General features: G+C 50.9%; 2 protein-coding genes across 2 annotated transcripts; one reads left to right on the top strand and one right to left on the bottom strand.

The window, feature by feature from the left end:
- Window positions 1-12,423: 12,423 nt before the first annotated feature.
- Window positions 12,424-14,056, top strand: LOC136478009 (probable glycosyltransferase 7). The gene is given in 3 exon segments (XM_066476330.1): window positions 12,424-12,763; window positions 12,765-13,241; window positions 13,243-14,056. Coding segments are annotated over 3 exon segments (1,320 nt in total). The 5' UTR covers window positions 12,424-12,493; the 3' UTR covers window positions 13,816-14,056.
- A 134-nt stretch (window positions 14,057-14,190) lies between these two features.
- On the bottom strand, window positions 14,191-18,510 carry LOC136478011 (DNA-directed RNA polymerases IV and V subunit 4-like). Its single transcript, XM_066476331.1, has 10 exons — window positions 18,355-18,510; window positions 17,724-17,835; window positions 17,003-17,101; window positions 16,734-16,838; window positions 15,223-15,334; window positions 15,033-15,110; window positions 14,883-14,916; window positions 14,731-14,799; window positions 14,534-14,635; window positions 14,191-14,452 (listed from the first exon to the last, which is right to left on the bottom strand). The coding sequence occupies exons 2-9, from the start codon at window positions 17,812-17,814 to the stop codon at window positions 14,561-14,563; spliced, it is 663 nt and encodes a 220-aa protein (XP_066332428.1). The 5' UTR covers window positions 17,815-17,835; window positions 18,355-18,510; the 3' UTR covers window positions 14,191-14,452; window positions 14,534-14,560.
- Between the last annotated feature and the right edge of the window lie 220 nt (window positions 18,511-18,730).

Below are 18,730 nucleotides of genomic sequence, written 5' to 3'. Positions count from 1 at the left end.
TCGCTGAGCAGCTAGAGGCAGAGCAGGGCGCGCACCTGCTGATGAAAGGTGCCCTAGCGGAGGCTGTCAAGGTGGCTGAGGCATCCTGGGTTGAGGCCTTAGCCTGGAAGGAAAAGGCCGAGGATGAGTCCTGATGAGCCGCACCCCTTGTTTTATTTGTTTTTCTTGTGTTTAACCCCTAACTCCCCAATGTGACGTAGAGCTAGAGAGGGAGGCTTCTAGGGCGACCGAGGCCTCTCAGGTCAAGGTCCAAAACTGGAGGGAGAAGGCCGAGGGTGAGGTCATAGGCTTGCGCCCCTATTTGGCTTGTTCTCTTTTGTGCTTAACCCCATCCCTCTTGTCTTGGTGTAGGGTTGAAGAAGGAGGCCTCCCGGGCAGCTGAGGCCTCCGTCGCAGTGCAGGCGGTGCTCGAGGCTGAGATCCGGGAGCATAGCGCGCTACGGAGCACTACCCGTACCACCTGCAAGGCCCTGGAGGCTGGGGGGGTCGAGTCGGGCAGCTTCCTTGGGAGCCGCTTGATCACATTGAGCGGCCAAGTCCACGAGCGGCTCTAGGGGGTGCTGCATACGGGCGTCAAGCGCGCCCTAGCCATCGTCTCCTCACACTATGCCGGCATCGACCTCGAGGCCGTCAACGATGGTTACGTCATGGCTAAGGATGATGAGAAGGCCAAGGAGGAGGTCATGAAGCTGGTGGAGGTGGCTGAGGCCTTTGGCATGGCACTGGCCAAGTTGTTCGAAGAGGAGGTGGTTCCTCCTACGATGACCGCCGACGCTGGTGACCTAGAGTTTTGACCTAGGCCAAAGGGGCCATGTAAATAGATTAGGACTTACATCATTGTACCATGATGCTTGTGGCCATTGAGGCCTTTTAAAGTACTCATGTGTATATGCTTTTTAATCATTTTTATTGTATTTCCGAGCCTCTACCCTCTGTCTTGTCTTTGAACATATTTCTTGCAAAAAACTTCCTCGAAGCCTAAGCTGCCCTTTGGGCAAAAGGTGGTGAGGGAGTTGCCGTAGCCAAGAGGCGTAGGTCGTCTCATGGCTTGGCCAGCCTTTTGGCCCTAAGATAGACTTTCGGTCCTTAGTTTTTTTACAATCAATTTGTCAGAGTACACGAGAGAGTTCGGCGTAGAAATTTTCTCGAAAAATGACTAAAAACGGTATTTGGGACTTAGGGGGGGTCCCCCTTCTAGCCCCCGAGGGAGGCTCAGTTCTGCAGAGGTAGAGCCGAGTCTTGTTCGAGCCCCGCGGTGGGCACCTCTACAGAGGTAGAGCCGAGTCTCCCTTATAGCGTCATTGTAACGCCGATCCCCCATCGATGGGCTCAGGGGGGTTTCTTGAAAAATTAGAACGACTAAAGAACGCTTCTTTATTGTATTTCGAGAAATAATGTATACAATGCTTGGGAATTTAAGGGTAGAAGCGACGTAGCTATTCTATGTTCCAAGCGTTGGTGAGGATTTCGCCCTTCTCATTGGCTAGCTTGTAGGTCCCAGGCTTTAGCACTTGGGCGACGATGTACGGCCCTTCCCATGGCGGGGTCAGCTTGTGGCGGCCCTTGTTGCTCTGCCTCAGTCTCAGCACCAGGTCGCCCACTTTTAGGTCTCGGCTTTGAATGCGTCGGGCTTGATAGCATTGTAGGGCTTGCTGGTACTTGGCCGAGTGTAGCAACACAACGTCCTGGGCTTCCTCTAGTTGGTCGAGGGCGTCCTCACGGGCAGTGCGGTTGCTTTGCTCATTGTAGACCTGTAGCCTCGAGGAACCGTACTCCAAGTTAGTGGGGAGGATGGCCTCGACCAGGAAGAACGGTGTGAACCCCATGGCTCGGCTCGGAGTGTTCCTCAGGCTCTAGATGACCGACGGTAGTTTGGCAAGCCATTTCTTGCCAAATTTCTTCAACCGGTTGTATATTCTTGGCTTGAGGCCCTGTAGGATCATGTCGTTGGCACATTCTACTTGGCCGTTTGTCCTAGGGTGTCCTATGGCTGACTAGGCCACACGGATGTGGTGGTCGTCGTAGAACATCAGGAACTTGTGGCCAGTGAATTGTGTCCCATTGTCAGTGATGATGGTGTTTGGAACCCCAAACCTGTGGATGATATCAGTGAAGAACAGCACCGCTTGCTCGGATTTGATTCGAGTGATCAGACGAGCCTCGATCCACTTGGAGAACTTGTCAATAGCTACCAGCAAATGGGTATAGCCCCCGAGGGCCTTCTATAGAGGCCCAACCATGTCCAGCCCCCACATGACGAATGGCCATGTAATGGGGATGGTTTGGAGGGCTTGGGCCGGGAGGTGCGTCTGCCACGCATAGTACTGGCATCCCTCACAGGAGCGTACTAGCTTGGTGGCGTCAGCAACCACCATTGGCCAGTAGAACCCTTGGTGGAAGGTGTTTCCAACGAGCGTCTGAGGCACTACATGGTGCCCGTAGGCTCCTGCGTGCAAGTCCCAAAGTAGGGCTTGGCCTGCCTCGGTGGTGATGCACTGTTGGAGGACGCCAGATGGGCTTCACCTGTACAACTCACCGTTGCCGAGGACGTAAGTTTTGGCTCATCGCGCAAGCTGTCGGGCTTCGGTCCTGTCTATAGGAAGCTCTCTTCGAACGAGGCAATCAAGGAACAGGACCCGCCAGTCCATGCCCTAGTCGGCCTTAGGAGGCTCCGCGTTGATTTCCATGGCCTCGGCCTCGGCCACAGGGGTCTCAGTGATAGAGGGGGCCCTGGGCCCTGCGGTGGGCTCGATCAGTGGGCCCTCTTCTGCTATCGAGGTGTAGTCAATGGAAGGCTTGTGGAGGTCTCTGGCGAAGATGTTCGGGGGGACCGGGGCCCATGCCGACGCCATCTTTGCCAGTTCGTCCGCGGCCTCGTTGAATTTTTGCGCAATGTGGTTGAGTTCGAGGCCTTTAAACTTGTCTTCTAGGTGACGTACCATCTTGTAGTACGCCTCCATTTTGGGGTCATGGCAGCTCGACTCCTTCATCACTTGATCGACGACGAGCTACGAATCGCCCCGTATGTCGAGATGCTGTACTCCAAGTTCGATGGCGATCTACAAACCGTTGATGAGGGCTTCGTACTCGGCTATGTTGTTGGAGGCGGTGAAGTGGAGCCGGGTCATGTAGCGCATGTGCACTCCAAGGGGTGAGATGAAGAGCAGACCCGCGCCTGCCCCGGTCTTCATCAGGGGCCCATCAAACTACATGGTCTAGCATTCCGCCTAGATTTGAGCAGGTGGCAATTGGGTGTCGGTCCACTCAGCCACAAAATTGGCCAAGACTTGGGATTTAATTGCTTTTCAAGGTACAAAAGATAGGGTGTCCCCCATGAGTTCGACGGCCCACTTGGCTATCCTACCCGAGGCCTTCCTGGTTCTAGATTATCTCTCCCAGACGGAAAGATGACACCATGGTCACCGGGTGGGACTCAAAGTAGTGATGCAGCTTACGTCGAGCCAAGACTATGGCGTAGATCAGCTTCTGGATGTGGAGGTAGCGTGTCTTAGTCTCGGAGAGCACCTCACTGATGAAGTAAACCGGTCGTTGGATGGGTAGAGCATGCCCCTCTTCCTGCCTCTCGGCCACTACGGCCACACTGACCACTTGGGTTGTTGCGGTGACGTAGAGTAAGAGGGCCTCACCCTTGGTCGGCGGCACTAGGATGGGAGGATTGGTGAGCAGTGCCTTGAGCTTGGTGAGGGCTTCTTTGGCCTCGGGGGTCCAAGAAAAGCGTTTGGATTTTCTCAAGAGGCGGTACAAAGGCAAGCCTTTTTCACCAAGGCGTGAGATGAAGCGGCTCAGGGCCACAAGGCATCCCATAACCCTCTGCACTCCCTTGAGGTCTCGGATTGGTCCCATGTTGGTCACGGCCGAGACCTTCTCTAGGTTGGCCTCGATGCCGCGCTCCGAGACTATGAATCCTAAGAGCATGCCTCGGGGGACCCCAAAGACACACTTCTCGAGGTTGAGCTTGATGCCCTTCTCTCTGAGGCATTTGAAGGCTATCTCCAAGTCATCGACGAGATCACTGGCCTTTCTGGACTTGATCACGATGTCGTCCACGTAGGCCTCGATGGTTTGCCCGATGTGCTCGCCAAAGACCTAGGTAATGCACCGCTGGTATGTGGCCCCTACGTTTCTGAGGCCGAATGGTGTGGTCACATAGCAGTACATGCTGAATGGGGTGATGAAAGAAGTTGCGAGCTGGTCAGATTCTTTCATCTTGATTTGATGGTAACTGGACTATGCATCAAGGAAAGATAGGGTTTCGTATCCCGTAGTGGAGTCAATGATTTGGTCGATTCGAGGTAATGGGAAAGGGACTTTTGGACATGCTTTATTCAAACTGGTGTAGTCTACACACATCCTCCACTTCCCATTTTTCTTCTTAACTAATATGGGATTAGCTAACCACTCTGGATGGGACACTTCCTTGATGAATTCGGCCGCCAGAAGCTTCTGCACCTCCTCGCCGATGGCCCTGCGCTTTTCCTTGTCGAATCAGTGTAGGCGTTGCTTCACTGGTCTGGAGTCAGTTCGGATGTCCAAGGCGTGCTCAGTGACCTCCCTCGGTATGCCCAACATGTCCGAGGGGCTCCACATGAATACATTGGCATTCGCGCGGAGAAAGTCGATGAGCACGGCTTCCTATTTACTATCGAGGGTGGCGCTGATCCTCAGCGCTCGGTCGTTGGAGTAGGTGGGGTCGACTGGGACGAGCTTGACGGCCTCTGTGGGCTCAAAAGTCCTAGCACGACGCTTGGAGTCAGGCGCCTCACTACCAAGTTGGTCGAGGTTGACGATGAGGGTCTCAGCCTCCACGAGAGCCTCGGCGTACTCGATGCATTCGACGTCGTAGTCGTATGCATGCTCGTACGTGGATGCAACAGTGATGACGCCGTTGGGGCCCGGCATCTTGAGCTTAAGGTAGGTGTAGTTGGGGATCGCCATGAACTTGGCGTAGCACGTGTGTCCTAGGATGGCATGATAGGTCCCCTTGAACCCAACCACCTCGAAGGTGTAGACCTCCTTGCAGCAGTTGGAGGGAGTGCCGAAGCAGACGGGCAAGTCGATGCGCCCGAGGGGTTGCGTGCATTTCCCTAGCATGATGCCGTGGAAGGGCACGGCATTACCTCAGAGCCATGACTGGTTGAGCTCTAGAAGCTCTAGGGTGTTGGCGTAGAGGATGTTGAGACTGCTGCCTCCGTCCATCAACACCTTGGTGAGCCGGGTGTTGCCAATGATTGGGTCGATGACAAGTGGGTACTGCCTAGGGTTTGGGACATAATCGGGGTGGTCATCCCGATCGAAGATGATCACCTCCCGAGATCAGTCGAGGTACCGGGGAGTGGCCACCTCAACCGAGAAGACCTCCTGGCGCTCCTTCTTTCACTAACACGCCATGAGGCATGCTGAGGGCCCACCAAAGATCATGAAGGCATTGTGCACTTCGGGGAACCCGTCGTCCTTGTCGTTGTCCCTATCGCCGGTGCCCTTCTTCTTAGCATCATCGTTGGGGAGCCCGGGCTTGGTGTAGTAACACCGGAGCATGGTGCACTCTTTGAGGGTGTCCTTCACCGGGCCCTAGTGGTAAGAGCAGGGCTTCTTAAGCATGTCGTCGAAGAGCCCGGGACCTCTGGCGGGGCCTCGGGGATTCTTGCGATCTACGGCCATGACTAGATCAGCCTCGAGGACCTCCTGCTTCCCCTGGCGACCCTTTTTCTTTTTCTTGGGGAGGTGGGGGGCCGAGGCCCCGGGGGCCTCGTCCCTCCGCTTCCCCTTGGCATCATTGTTGGGGAAGATGGCCCCGACAGCCTCTTCGCTCGAGGCGAAGTTGGTGGCGATGTCGAGGAGCACGACCGCCGTGGTTGGTACGTTCCGGCCTAACTCTCAGACCAGGTCTCGGCAGGAGGTGCCGGAGAGGAACGCCTGGACAATTTCTGAGTTGCCAACGCTGGGCAACTCGGTGCATTGCTTGGAGAAGCGTTGGATGAAGTCTCAGAGTGACTCGTCCGGCCTTTGGCGACAATTCTTGAGGTCCCAAGAATTCCCGGGGCGCATGTATGTGTCCTAGAAATTCCCGACGAACACTTTTACCAAGTCGCGCCAGTTGTTGATCTGCAAGGGTGGGAGGTGTTCGAGCCAGGCTCACGCCGAGTCTGACAGGAACAAGGGGAGGTTGTGGATGATGAGCAGGACATCATCCGTGCCACCTAGCTGACAAGCCAGGCGGTAATCGGCCAGCCACAACTCGGGGTTGGTCTCGCTGCTATACTTTGAGAGGTTGGCCGGTTGCCAAAACTAGGCCGAGAAGTGGGCGCCGTGGATGGCCTTGCTAAAGACTCGAGGGTCAGGTGGCCTAGGAGAAGGACTGCGGTCGTCCCCACTGTCGTAGGGACCACCTCGGTGCGGGTGGTAGCCTCGAGCGGGCCCATCATTGTCGTGGCGCCGTCGCCTGCTGACCACATCGTGGTTGCCTTGCGCCTCGCATCGGTCGTAGAGGCAGTCGTGCACCGAGGGGGCCTTGTTGGCTGTCAGTGCCCGAGTAGGCTCGGGATGAACCGAGGCCTCTCTATCCTACCGAGGCGGTGCCATGGGTAGTTTCGAGGTGCCCCCGCGTCGTCGAGAGGTGGAACTTTTAGCCTACTGTACCATGGCGGTCTCGAGGAGGTCTCGGAGCTCACCGTGGACCCGTCGTCCCTCCGCGGTGGAGGGCTCGGGCATTGTCCGGAGTAGCATCGCTGCTGCCACGATGTTCTGGCTAGCACGATTGAAGATAGGGGGTTGCTCGCCCCCTTCTTCGTTGTTGATGCGGTGGTTGACGTCGCAAGCCCTCCGCTGGGCTGCTCCACCATCACCGTGACCCCGCTGCTCTTGCTTGAGAGTGTCTCAGAGCTACTACAGAAGGAGTCGGTCTTGTTCAACCTTAGCCTGAAGCTCATGGAGCTGCTCTAGGTCTAGGTGTCGAAGTTCCTCAGGGGTAGGGTTCTCATTCCGTGCTGCTGGGGGCTCGACGCGTGGAGGTGTGGGGTCGCCTGCCCCCTCGCGGGGCAGGAAGCGACTACATGCCCCTTTGTCCTCATCGCTCACGCTCGGCATCCCGAGCTCGACGTTGAAGCACTCACAAGTGGGATCGTAAGTGTCTTCATCATTGGAGTCGGAGTAGCCGAAGCAGTAGTCGCTCGTGGCCATGAAGCAGTGCATGGCTTTAGGATCACGAAGCCCGGAGAAGTCCGCTCCAGCCCACGCCTCGTCCTCCTCCGATGAGTCAGCGTGGGTGTGGGTCGGGGTTGTGGCGATGAGGTCGAGGGCAAAATGTTGGTACGCGGCGGCATTGCCCAACCCGAAGGGTTGTGAGGCTCCTTGGGTACCAAGTGGGGCACCACCTAGCTGAGACATGCCGATCTCGTCCTACGCCCAATCGTCCCACTGGTCGTGCTGTCTGTGGAAGTCCGGGGGGTCGTCATCGTCGTCATCGTCGTCCTCAGTTGCAGGGTCCTTCCCAGTGCTATGATGTGGTGGTGTACACACCGCAGAAGTGACACCTGTCATCGGCTGAGAAGAGCCGGCTGGTGTCCTCAAAGAGGCTGAAGACGTGCCACCCGACCACGCCAGGAGTGGCGGTTCCTCATAAGGAGTGTCTATGCAGCTCAGCTTCTAAGCTAGCTTCATGTAGGTCTTCCTCACCTTCTGCATAAATAGACATTAAAGTTAGTGCATTTCCCAAACGCATATACACTAAAGAAATATTTTCGGAATGGACAAATTTATGTTTACCTCCACAAAAGCCGCGAGAACGTCTGGCCCCTGTCCTCTAGACTCGTGAAGCCGAAACACTACTTCGTTGGACATCCTTGACAATTGTGTCACCTGGGTACAGAAACACGGTTGGACAGTTTTAGTAAACATACTTAATACTAAAAGGATAACAAATTGTACCATTCAAGTATCTTACCACGTATCTTTGAAGCGGGGCTCTCTGTAGCTTTGTGTCCTCCCTAGTGGCAACGTCGTACATATCTTCGATGACATCTTCCTCTAAGTCCTCGTCAATCATCTCCTCAGTGTACGGGGGCTTGATATGTGTCCTCGTAGACCTATGAAGACACCGCAGGTACTCATCGAATGTGTGCTGGTCGTGTGGAGGACCCGCATGGACCAGCTGTCGTACCCTGTTCTGCCACAAATGGATGTGCATGTTGTGTGTCACGCGCCAATCCTTGGTTTTGTACCTCTTCCTGTGGTCATACCTGCAACAAAACGATGTTAGTTGTACCACGCACACCTCTAAATTGTAGCTTTGTTATTAATCGATAACACACCCGTGCAATCCTTGGTTGGTGGAGTAAAGCGGTGGTGGGCAGCCTGTCATTCTTTCAAACTGTCTGCAGACCCTGATGGATAAGTGAATCTCGACCAGATGGAAGAAAATAAGAGGGACATCGCAGCGATACTCGTCTGACTCGTCCCTAGTGACAGGATTGAGATAGTACTGGAGCTCTGGAGCATCCCAACGACACCAATACACCTGAAATTTCATAATTGAGTTAGGTTCTGATATAGTGTAGATCGAACAAGACACAAGTATGATAGTAAAGAGAGCGTAACCTGGTGCTGTGTCAGGACGTCGAGACCGTCCGTGTACTCCCTATACTTGCGCCTCGCATTCCCTCTAACTAACTCTAATTTCGTCCAAATAAACAGAGTTGTAGGGAGTGTATGATACCCGTCCCATTGCTGCATTGAACACGATAATGGATTAGCCATTAATAAACTCATCATATGTAACCATATCGAAGAATATAATGAACCGAAGTACTTACCGATAAACCAGTAATAAGTGGCCTCCCAATGGGCCATCGTTCCCAACACCAAACCTAGAGTAGATATGAGCAACCTCCAAGGTTCGCATACCCTGAGGTGCAACGACAGGCAACGCATAGCTATCGATACGTCCATGCCAGAACCGCGCTGCCCCAGTTGTACGCCGCTATGTTCTCCCACGGCTGGCGTAGTATGTCAAGGAAGATCTAGCTGATGATGTTGTCCGAGGCATCTGGGAAGAGGAGAGCACCAAGAAAGTGCTAGAGCCACACTCGAGCGAACCTGTCGATCTGAGCCTCCTCAGCCTATGGGTCCAAGTAATCAAAGCGCTCCATGATCCTGGATGATGAAACACCAGAAGTTTTTCTAAAATTTACCAAAGAACATGAGACTCGATGGCTACAGGAAAGCAATGCAAGTATTAAATAGGCTTTAATTTCTCACTTATTTTCTTAGAAGCCTCGTCGTCCGGTGGAAGAAAGCTAGTAAACTGAGCCACCAGCTCCCTCTAGTGATCGTTGTCAACTATCCCTGTCACTGGAAGTCCCTCCAACCGAAGGCCAAAAATAACCTTCACGTCCTGCATGGTCAAGGTCATCTCGCGCATAAGGTAGGTGGAACATGTGGGTCTCAGGCCTCCACCTGTTATAAGAATAGGACGACTGTTAGTTGCCTCAAATTTGTTACAAGAAAGTTTACGTACAAAGAATGCACTCGCACCTGTCTATAGCTGCAATAAGTAGTGCTGGGTCAAGGGGCAGAAGACCGTGGTTGACGACATGGACAAGCTCGAGGAAGCCGGCACGCCGTATGTACGGTGCATAACGCTCGTCCCACTATTGTGCCCTGGTGTGCGTGCGGGGCCTCAAAGTAGGCAAGGCCACCTCTGCGTCGTTGTCACTCAAGATGTGTGCTCGATGCTGGTCGTCGTACTCCACCTCAAGAATGGGGTACAACGGGTGTTGCGTGGGAGGGGCCATCCTGCTACAAATTGATAAACAAAGCGTTAGAGTATTCAAATTAACAAAATTCAAATTAACATTATGTAGCATTACAAAATTTGAACTACTTGTTATGCAATATGAAAGCACATGTATATATTCAAAGTAAAATTAACAAACATATCACGCACTAGTAACATAAACAACTTCACTAGGAATATAAACATTTGACTAAACTTCATGAAGTCATCAAAATCGACGTATCACGCACTAGTAAGTACCGACATTTGTAAACTAGTATCTATACCCAAAATCCCCAACTAAATAACTACTAAATAATAAATACCTAATCAATCCCTAAACCCAAAATCCTAACCTCAAACCTAAAAACTACCTACGTAAATCACAAATAAATTCACTAATCTAACTAACCTAAATCACTAACTATCATAAATCAATAACAATCATAAAACCCTAACTATCATATATTAGTAATTATCCTAAATCACTAATTATCCTAAAACAATAATAATCAAAATAACATGAAATCGAGAGGGAGGTACCTTAGGAGCGGGCGGCCTTGACGCGCCGGCGTTCGTGGTGCAGCCAGCGCGGGCGCTGCGCGGCAGGAGTGGTCGGGCGGGGCCGCGTGCGAGCGCTGCACGGCGGCGGGAGGCATGCGGCTGGCGGCGGGCGGGCGGGCAGGGGTGCGTGTGGGCGGGGGGCTCGCTCGCGATATTTATTCAGCTCTGCCGCACCACGGATCAGGGCGCGGCAGTGCCGCGCCAAGATCGGTGGCGCGGCAGGCCCTGCCCCGTCAGCGATCAGCGATTCTGGTCGCCGCCACGTCAGCCCTCTGCCACGCCACCATGCATGGCACGGCAGGGCAATAGGCGCGTCCAAAAGTGTTAGTTTTTTAAAAAACGACCATGTTAAATTTAAAATTAGTTTTCAAAAAATGTTAAAATAAAATAATCACAAATTACAAGGGCTGAATCCTAGAAGGGTAAAACGCCTTGTTGTGGCTGCAGCTGTAGCTGTTTTGACTCTCAGTTACACTGTTTTAGCAACGACTGCAGCTTAAATCCAGCTCAACCGAACACTCCCGAGACCTAGCACAACGTCGTGTGGCCCTGCTGCAGACATATAGTTGGACAGGGAAAAGGAAACAGAAATTATCTCTAGCAATTGTCAGCGCCCCGATTCTACAAATTACAAGACCATTTACATGGACGCATGGTTCTGTCATCTGTGCTAGTGTGCTGTATTCCCTGGGCAGCGGAGTTCCTCGTTCGACACTCGACAGTGATGCTCAATTGCTCATACCGATCAGCTGATCACTGATCAGATGTGTGCCTGAAATGGATCAGTTAGTCGTAGTATTGTGCATTGATCTTCTTGGACCGTGGTTGACTGCCCAATCCACAGGCGGCACAGGCTTTCTGCAGAAGCTCCTCGTACCGCGAGAACGGCATGCTCATGCTGCAGAAGCAGAACTGCACAACACTTGTCAGGCCACTCCCCACTCGAGAGCCGTCCGGTCATGGTCAAGAACGCATCACCGTTTCGCTGTGCACTATGGCTTTCTGCAAGCGCGAGCGCAACTGCACAAGCAGGGTACGGTAAGTGGTGTACATCTCCAAACCAAAAAAGCAAAAGCGATAAAACCAGCCGCAGCTCAAGGTTTCATTAGCTCGTAACCAAGTGAGCAGAAAACTGTTCACTTTCCTCCGAAAACAAGTCAATGCTCTCACATTACAGACTTCAGAATTCAGATCAGAGTTTCCTTGCGTCATTTTATCATTTTAAACTGTGACTACTCCTCTCTCCATCCCTAAGTCAAACTTTATTTTTTATAGAAAAATACTAAAATATATGACACAGAAAAAACATAATGAAAAATATATCTCATATTGTATTTAACTATTCTAATCTTGTGTCATAAATATTAGTTCATTTTTTTATAAAAAATAGTTAATTAAATCTAAAAAAGTTTGACTTAGAACAGCGTGAGATGTTGATTTGATTTATGGAGGGAGTAGTAGCTACGAGTAGAGATAGTCGTGTGACTGGTGTCCTGCTGTCCGCACGAGTCGCAAAGCACAAGCAGCGGATACGCCGATATTGTCCACTGTGTGCCGCCGTGTCTCCGTGGGCTAGCCTATAGCTAGAGCGCAGGCCTCGCCCGTCACGCCGTCAGGCTGTCACCACCAGCAAGCACCTCAATTCCGCAAGACCAAGAGACACATCAGTCCAACCCGTGGGGCGGCGGGCCGTCTCGCGCGCGCCGGCGCCGCGGACAGTTGCCACCCACCGATCCGTGACGGCGCAATCCATCTCCATCCATGATTCTCCACCCGGCCTCTCGGCCGATGGCTCCAAGCCTGCAAAGCAGACGCTACGCATGCGTGCGTTTCTTCTCCCTCGCCCGAGCGCATGCACGACGGCATGAGAGTCCCGTTTGGACGCATGCCGCTACCCAACCACCGCTGTCCTCCCCGCTTGGCCTTTCTCTCCCCCGGCCACGCAGACGGACACGGCGGCAAGGCTGGCACCGGAGGGCCTTTGGCGTACGCGACCTCGCCGCCGAAAGTGGGACGGCTCGGATTTATACATACACCGTTCCCGCACGCATCGGCCAGCATGTCAGTATTGTACGTGGTGTAACAGGGACACTAGGCCTGTGCCGTTTGCATCCCGATAGCGAGAGCCGAGAGCACACCATGCCGCCGCGCGCAGCTAAGCCGTCGTGGCTCAGCGACGCGCTCCTCTTCGCCGCGGGCGCCGCGGTGGCCACCGTGGCGCTGCTCGCGTTCGCCAACCCGTTCGCTCAGCCGGAGGGTTACTACGACGACGGAGCAGCCCCGTCCTCCGGCTCCGGCTCTGGCACACCATCCTTGCGTGGTGGTGGTGGTGCCGCCCGCACGTTCTACGACGACCCGGCGCTGGCGTACACCGTGGACCGGCCCATCACGGGGTGGGACGAGAAGCGCAGCCGGGTGGCTGCGCGCGCACCCGGAGTTCGCCGGTGGCGACGTGGAGCGCGTCCTCATGGTGTCCGGCTCGCAGCCGACGCCGTGCCGGTCCCCGGGCGGAGACCACACGCTGCTACGGCTGCTCAAGAACAAGGCCGACTACTGCCGGCTCCACGGCGTGCAGCTGCTGTACAACATGGCGCTGCTGCGGCCGTCCATGGACCGGTACTGGGCCAAGATACCGGTGATCCGTGCCGCCATGGTCGCGCACCCGGAGGCGGAGTGGGTGTGGTGGGTCGACTCCGACGCCGTGTTCACCGACATGGACTTCCGCCTCCCGCTGCGCCGGTACCGCGCCCACAACCTCGTCGTCCACGGCTGGCCGAGCCTCGTGTTCGAGGCGCAGGCCAGCTCCTGGACCAGCCTCAACGCCGGCGTGTTCCTCATCCGGAACTGCCAGTGGTCGCTCGACTTCATGGACGCGTGGGCCGCCATAGGGGCCCGACTCCCCGGACTACCAGCGCTGGGGCGCCGTGCTCAAGTCCACGTTCAAGGACAAGGTGTTCGACGAGTCGGACGACCAGTCGGCGCTCGTGTACATGCTGATGCAGAAGGGCAGCCGGCCGTGGCGGGACAAGGTGTTCCTGGAGAGCGACTACTACTTCGAGGGCTACTGGGCGGAGATCGTGGGGCGGCTCGGAAACATGACGGACCGGTACGAGGTGATGGAGCGCCGCCCGGGGGCTGCCGCGCTGCGGAGGCGGCACGCGGAGAGGGAGCACGCGGAGTACGCGGCGGCAAGGGACGCCGCCCTGGCCGGGGCCGGGCTGGCGGAGACCGGGGTGCACGGGTGGCGCCGCCCGTTCGTGACGCACTTCACGGGGTGCCAGCCGTGCAGCGGGCAGCGGAACGAGCACTACTCCGGGGACAGCTGCGACCAGGGCATACGCCGCGCGCTCAACTTCGCCGACGACCAGGTGCTGAGGGCGTACGGTTTCCGGCACGCCGGTCCGCTCAGTGACGACGTGCAGCCACTGCCTGTTCGATTACCCTGCGAAGGCAGTGACTAGCTGATCGACGTGAATTTCCGGCTGTTATTACTAGCTACCACTTGCATGCATCTCGCCTAGCCGCATACAAAACAGCTTTGCTGGCTAGTTGCTCCTTTTCTGGGTTTGATAACTTCAGACGGTGTAATTCGCTTGTTCTGGTTACAGTTTAACTAATCATGCTATAATCACAGTAGCCTTCGCTACTGATTCTCAATTAGAATACAGAACATTATAAGGTACGACACCGGTGACCGTCCTACCACGGTTCTACCGCCGTGATCGAATGCACTTCTGAAACCTGGAACCATGAACCAAACCTGGCAAAGGAGAGAACTGCTCACAAACCCGGAAGTACAACAGATAACTTGAGACTTCGAGAGGCACAATTCAACAGATGGCAACAAGTCATCAGCTTCATTGTTCAAGCAGTAGCCATAGCCACAAGTGCAGACAGTGCTTATCAGTTCGAGTAGACTAGTTCAACCACTCAGCTGAATCTGCACTTCAGCAGTTAGACATCCTAGAGGAGTTCATGCAGCACATGCTACGTTTTTTATATACACAGCATAACACGTTTATGCAGTACATCCAAAACACCAAAGGGGCAGTTTGCAGATTCCACGCTCCTTGGTCAGCAAGACAGCTGCTTCCGATTCTGGAGGCAATGAAAGCCAGTAAGAATGTTGTACAATCAGGATATATGTGTTTATTCAAATATCTGCAGCATGGGTATTACTATTATCGGTCTAGTTCCATTGGAGATTCACTTAGCAGCTTTTATGTTTGCGAGGGCAGCAAGAACCTCAGTGACTGAACCTTCGGTAGCTGACCTATTAGCCTGGAACAACAAATTTTGGTTCTGCAAGAGTTAGATGTTGCCAAAATGGTACATTCAAAATGCCAAAATACTGAAGTGCCCAGAAATAGGCTGACCTTGAGAGATGGCACTAGTGCGTAAACCTCTTCAACGGTCTCAGGCCCAATGTTTGCTATCATGCATATCTGTTGTACGCACACCACAATGGTAGAGTCAGATGAGGTTAGTGCTACACAGAAAGGAAAGGAAGAAGAAATGAGTAACAAACCTCGCCATCACTAACCCCACATTTTTTAAGAGGTCTGCAGCAACCAGTTAAGGAACTGTACTGATAAGATGTTCGTTTAATAAAATAGTATAACTCTCAAATAAGATGCAAGTTCTAATATCTCTATAGTAAAAAAAATGATTAGGATACTCAAGGGCTTGTTTCACAGAGCTTGCAGTGGTGAAATGATTTCCATCTTTTGCATACTGAAAGGCTTTGTCAAATGATCTGCAGAAGCAATAAGATAAGAGTAAACAACAAGACAAACAGCTAAGAGACTTGAACGTCACAGAGATAAAAAAGAGTAAAACAGGTTATAAACAGGAAATATTATTCTTACTCAGGAATTTTGATCTTGGGGTCCTCTGATAGTATAGCCATGTGCTCATGAATTTCTTGCAATAGTTCAGCTGCTTCACAATTCATTAGCATTCTAGAATTCGGAGGGATATCTACAAGCAAATACGCATGTGTTTGCATGAGAAGTACCAGGATTAGTTTACATGGTTCATTTAGAGATAATAATGGCTCATGGAAATCAGATTATTGCGGATTTCATAATGAATAATATACCACTTAGAACATCAAACTCCTTTTACAATTTACATAGCATTTCACTTAATCATAACATTACTATATACCACTTACAAGCTCAAAATATGTGGTGGGAGTGGACCGACAAATATATAACTAAATTGTCGAATACATTTTACTGATCAGCTCATTGTGCATACATCAACAAGCAAAAAAAGATGCTAACAACACCTACTCACTATCACCCTTTTCAAAACAGATACTTGCAAGAACCAGCTGACTGCATAAACATGATCAGTGCCTATCAATTATCAAATAGATAAATACTCCCTCTGTCCAGAAATGATCTACGTATTTTGACCAGAAAAAGTCTTTCAAAGTAGATTTTGACACAAGATTTCTCTTGTATTATAATGTCAATTGCTAAAGACTCAACATAATCTCAAAACCACTTTGAATACAAATATATCGATGCAAATTCTATGCATTAGATGTACATATAATTGAACTAATTGATGATCAAAGTTTGTAAAGTTTGACTTCCCCTGGTTAAAATGCATAGATCATTTCTGGAGTGAGGGAGTATCTGTATGCATGTCCATTAACAAGATATTAACAATACCATGCCCCATCTCTGCATGGCATAAGTATCAAGCATGTGACCAACTTAAGAGCAAGAATAACAAGATATCCAAATGGGAATGGAAAGATGATTTTTAAGCGGAAAATTCTGCAGGGAAAAAACAAAGCCAGTAATAGCTTCTTTTTTTGAGAGAGATAGAGGGTAAGAGCAATTTATCAACTGTAGGTAACAACATACAAGTGGAGGCAACAAAAACAGGACAGATTCCAAATCTTTTACAAATGACCCTCAAGTTCTTGTACAATAAATAGCTTGAATGTAAAGAAACGATGATGGTATTTGAGAAAAAATAAATAAAGATACGGCAACGGGAAAAGCACCATTGAGTTCTCATACAAACTCTCCATGACCCTAGTTCTCGAGGTGAAGAACAGAGACGAACAGAACATGGAAAAACTCCCAAGGCCGATGAGCAGCATGGGTGCTGTTTTGTGGCCCCAAAACTTTCCCTGAATGCGATGAGGTACTAAAATGCACCTAGGGAATTACCAGAACACAAAAGTGTGCTTTATTTTCCACAACATGGACTGCTATAGTTTGATACTATAATGCCCTCCAAATGAGGCTGGAAATCTTAGCCCCATCACTAATATAGTCAATTTCAGTATTAGGAAGCTTGGGAAATTAGCATCTAAATAAGCTGCATTTTGAGAATTTCGTTGAGGTGAACTGACCAAGCTCTAGCTTTAGTTCTGCATCAGACTTGGTAGGCACCGCATGTGATGAAGAACCCTTTCCACCTTTGCCACTACTGCATGCTTTTCCATTGCTTGCCTCTCCTAAAAGGGGATGGAAATATTACAGTTAATACTGGATAAGACAACATATATGAAACAAAGGCAGAAATGTAATAACAGTATAAAGGTAAATATCCAGATCTCTAGTACACAAACTTAAGTACCTTTTGAAGGGGATGGTGTTTAGTAACATTGTGTATTTGTACCTTTAGAAAAGGATGAAGCCTTTCCACCAGTTTTTAGGCTCGCCGACGAAGCCTTCCCGTTTGACTTCGAGTGAACAGGAGTCAGCTCTTCTACAAAACCTAGAAACAGGCAGCACTACATGAGTACTGCAGGTTTCAAGCATGCATCAAATTATTCATGTGCAGTAACATTCGGCTATATTATAGAGTTTATGATTTTATTCATGTAATGAGTTCCTTATTTTGCTCTTAACAAAATACTGAAGATCAAATACATGATATGTACAGTTCATTATTACCACCTGGAAGCTGATATGCACACAGCGCACCTGTCAATCATAATTCAAATGTAGTTTGTAGTAGACTTTGCAATCAAAGCGATATCAGTGTTCACACTTAAGGTGTTGGTGACTAGACAGTGAAAGTGTACAATGCAATTAGAAAAAACAAATGACAGTTAAAAAATGGTATCTATTCATGTGCCAACGATTTTTCTCCAGTAATATATCAAGTGTATGAAGCCTGCCAAGAAAACCTGATAGGCATTGCAAAGAAATGATCGTTATGATAACATGAGGTACTTTTTCCTATCCTGAATGTCCTAGAGGCCTCTTTTCATCTAACAAATGCTGTGCAAGAGAATAGCAAACATGTCTTACATGGCATGTCCCATAATGTCTGCAGCATTTCATGAGTTATAGAATGACAGACAATGTATCATTAGAATTGAATGTGCTGTTACCTTCAGAGTCAGAGTCAGAATCAGAATCTGAAAGCACAACTACAGGTCTATTGGCAGAAACCTTATGCCTTCCATTCGGTACTCGATCCATTGGGAAAACTTGTCAAGACTCCTACCACAAAGATGCACGTAAGAAGCTTCTGCTAATCAAAGCCTACATCATTCATATTGAAATTCATCACATATGCACATCAAAAGTGTATCACAGGGGCCTTAAGTTACGGAAGCTTTCCCATCAGGCATAGCCTATATACACGAGACATCTGAAATTTTAAAGCAGGAATACATACACTGTCTTGTAGTTTACTTTTCGTGTAGGATTAAAGTCTATCAATTCATGAAGTTATTCCATCAATTATAATCCTTTGAAAACTAAACCTCCAGATGAAGCAAAAGTCCCTAGTTTTTTTTCTCTGACAATGCTTAATCAGATACAGGGGGGGAAAACATCACTCTCCTCGCAGCAGGGGTGGATCCAGTAAAGGGACATGAGTGTACACATCTACACCCAATATTTTTGGCAAAAACTTCGAAGTTAGGAGGCTTGTCGAATAGCTAAATAGCTTTTGGTTAGGGTTTCGGTGCTCAGCCGCACAGCATGAAGGGAAGGGAAAAGAAGGGGTGGGAGTACCTGGTGGGTGCTCGTCGCCGGCGAAGAGACCAATGAAAGCCTCCGCACCTGGCTTAGGGCGGCGGCGGCACACCAGTCGTCGGAGAGCGAGAGTGGGGGGTGGGGGCGAGAGAGACAGACAGAGGAATGGAGCGGACGGAATGGGGGGATTCGGGCGGTGGAAGAGGGGAATGCAGCGATGGCCGGGATCGTCGGGCCCAGCGAGAGAGCACCCGACGGGCCTTCTTGTGGGCCGTTTTTTTTCCACACATTTCTTCCGAATTACTACCAGCAGTATAACGTCACGTGATAACGCCACGGCTTTATCTCGAGGATATACATGAAAACAACCGAACAATAATATTTTTTTCATAGTTCAACTTTTACACAATTGTAT

This window comes from Miscanthus floridulus, chromosome 8, assembly GCF_019320115.1.
Source record: "Miscanthus floridulus cultivar M001 chromosome 8, ASM1932011v1, whole genome shotgun sequence".
Lineage (NCBI taxonomy): Eukaryota > Viridiplantae > Streptophyta > Magnoliopsida > Poales > Poaceae > Miscanthus > Miscanthus floridulus.
Note: the sequence above shows the minus strand (reverse complement) of the source record. Positions and strands in the feature narration are given on the sequence as shown.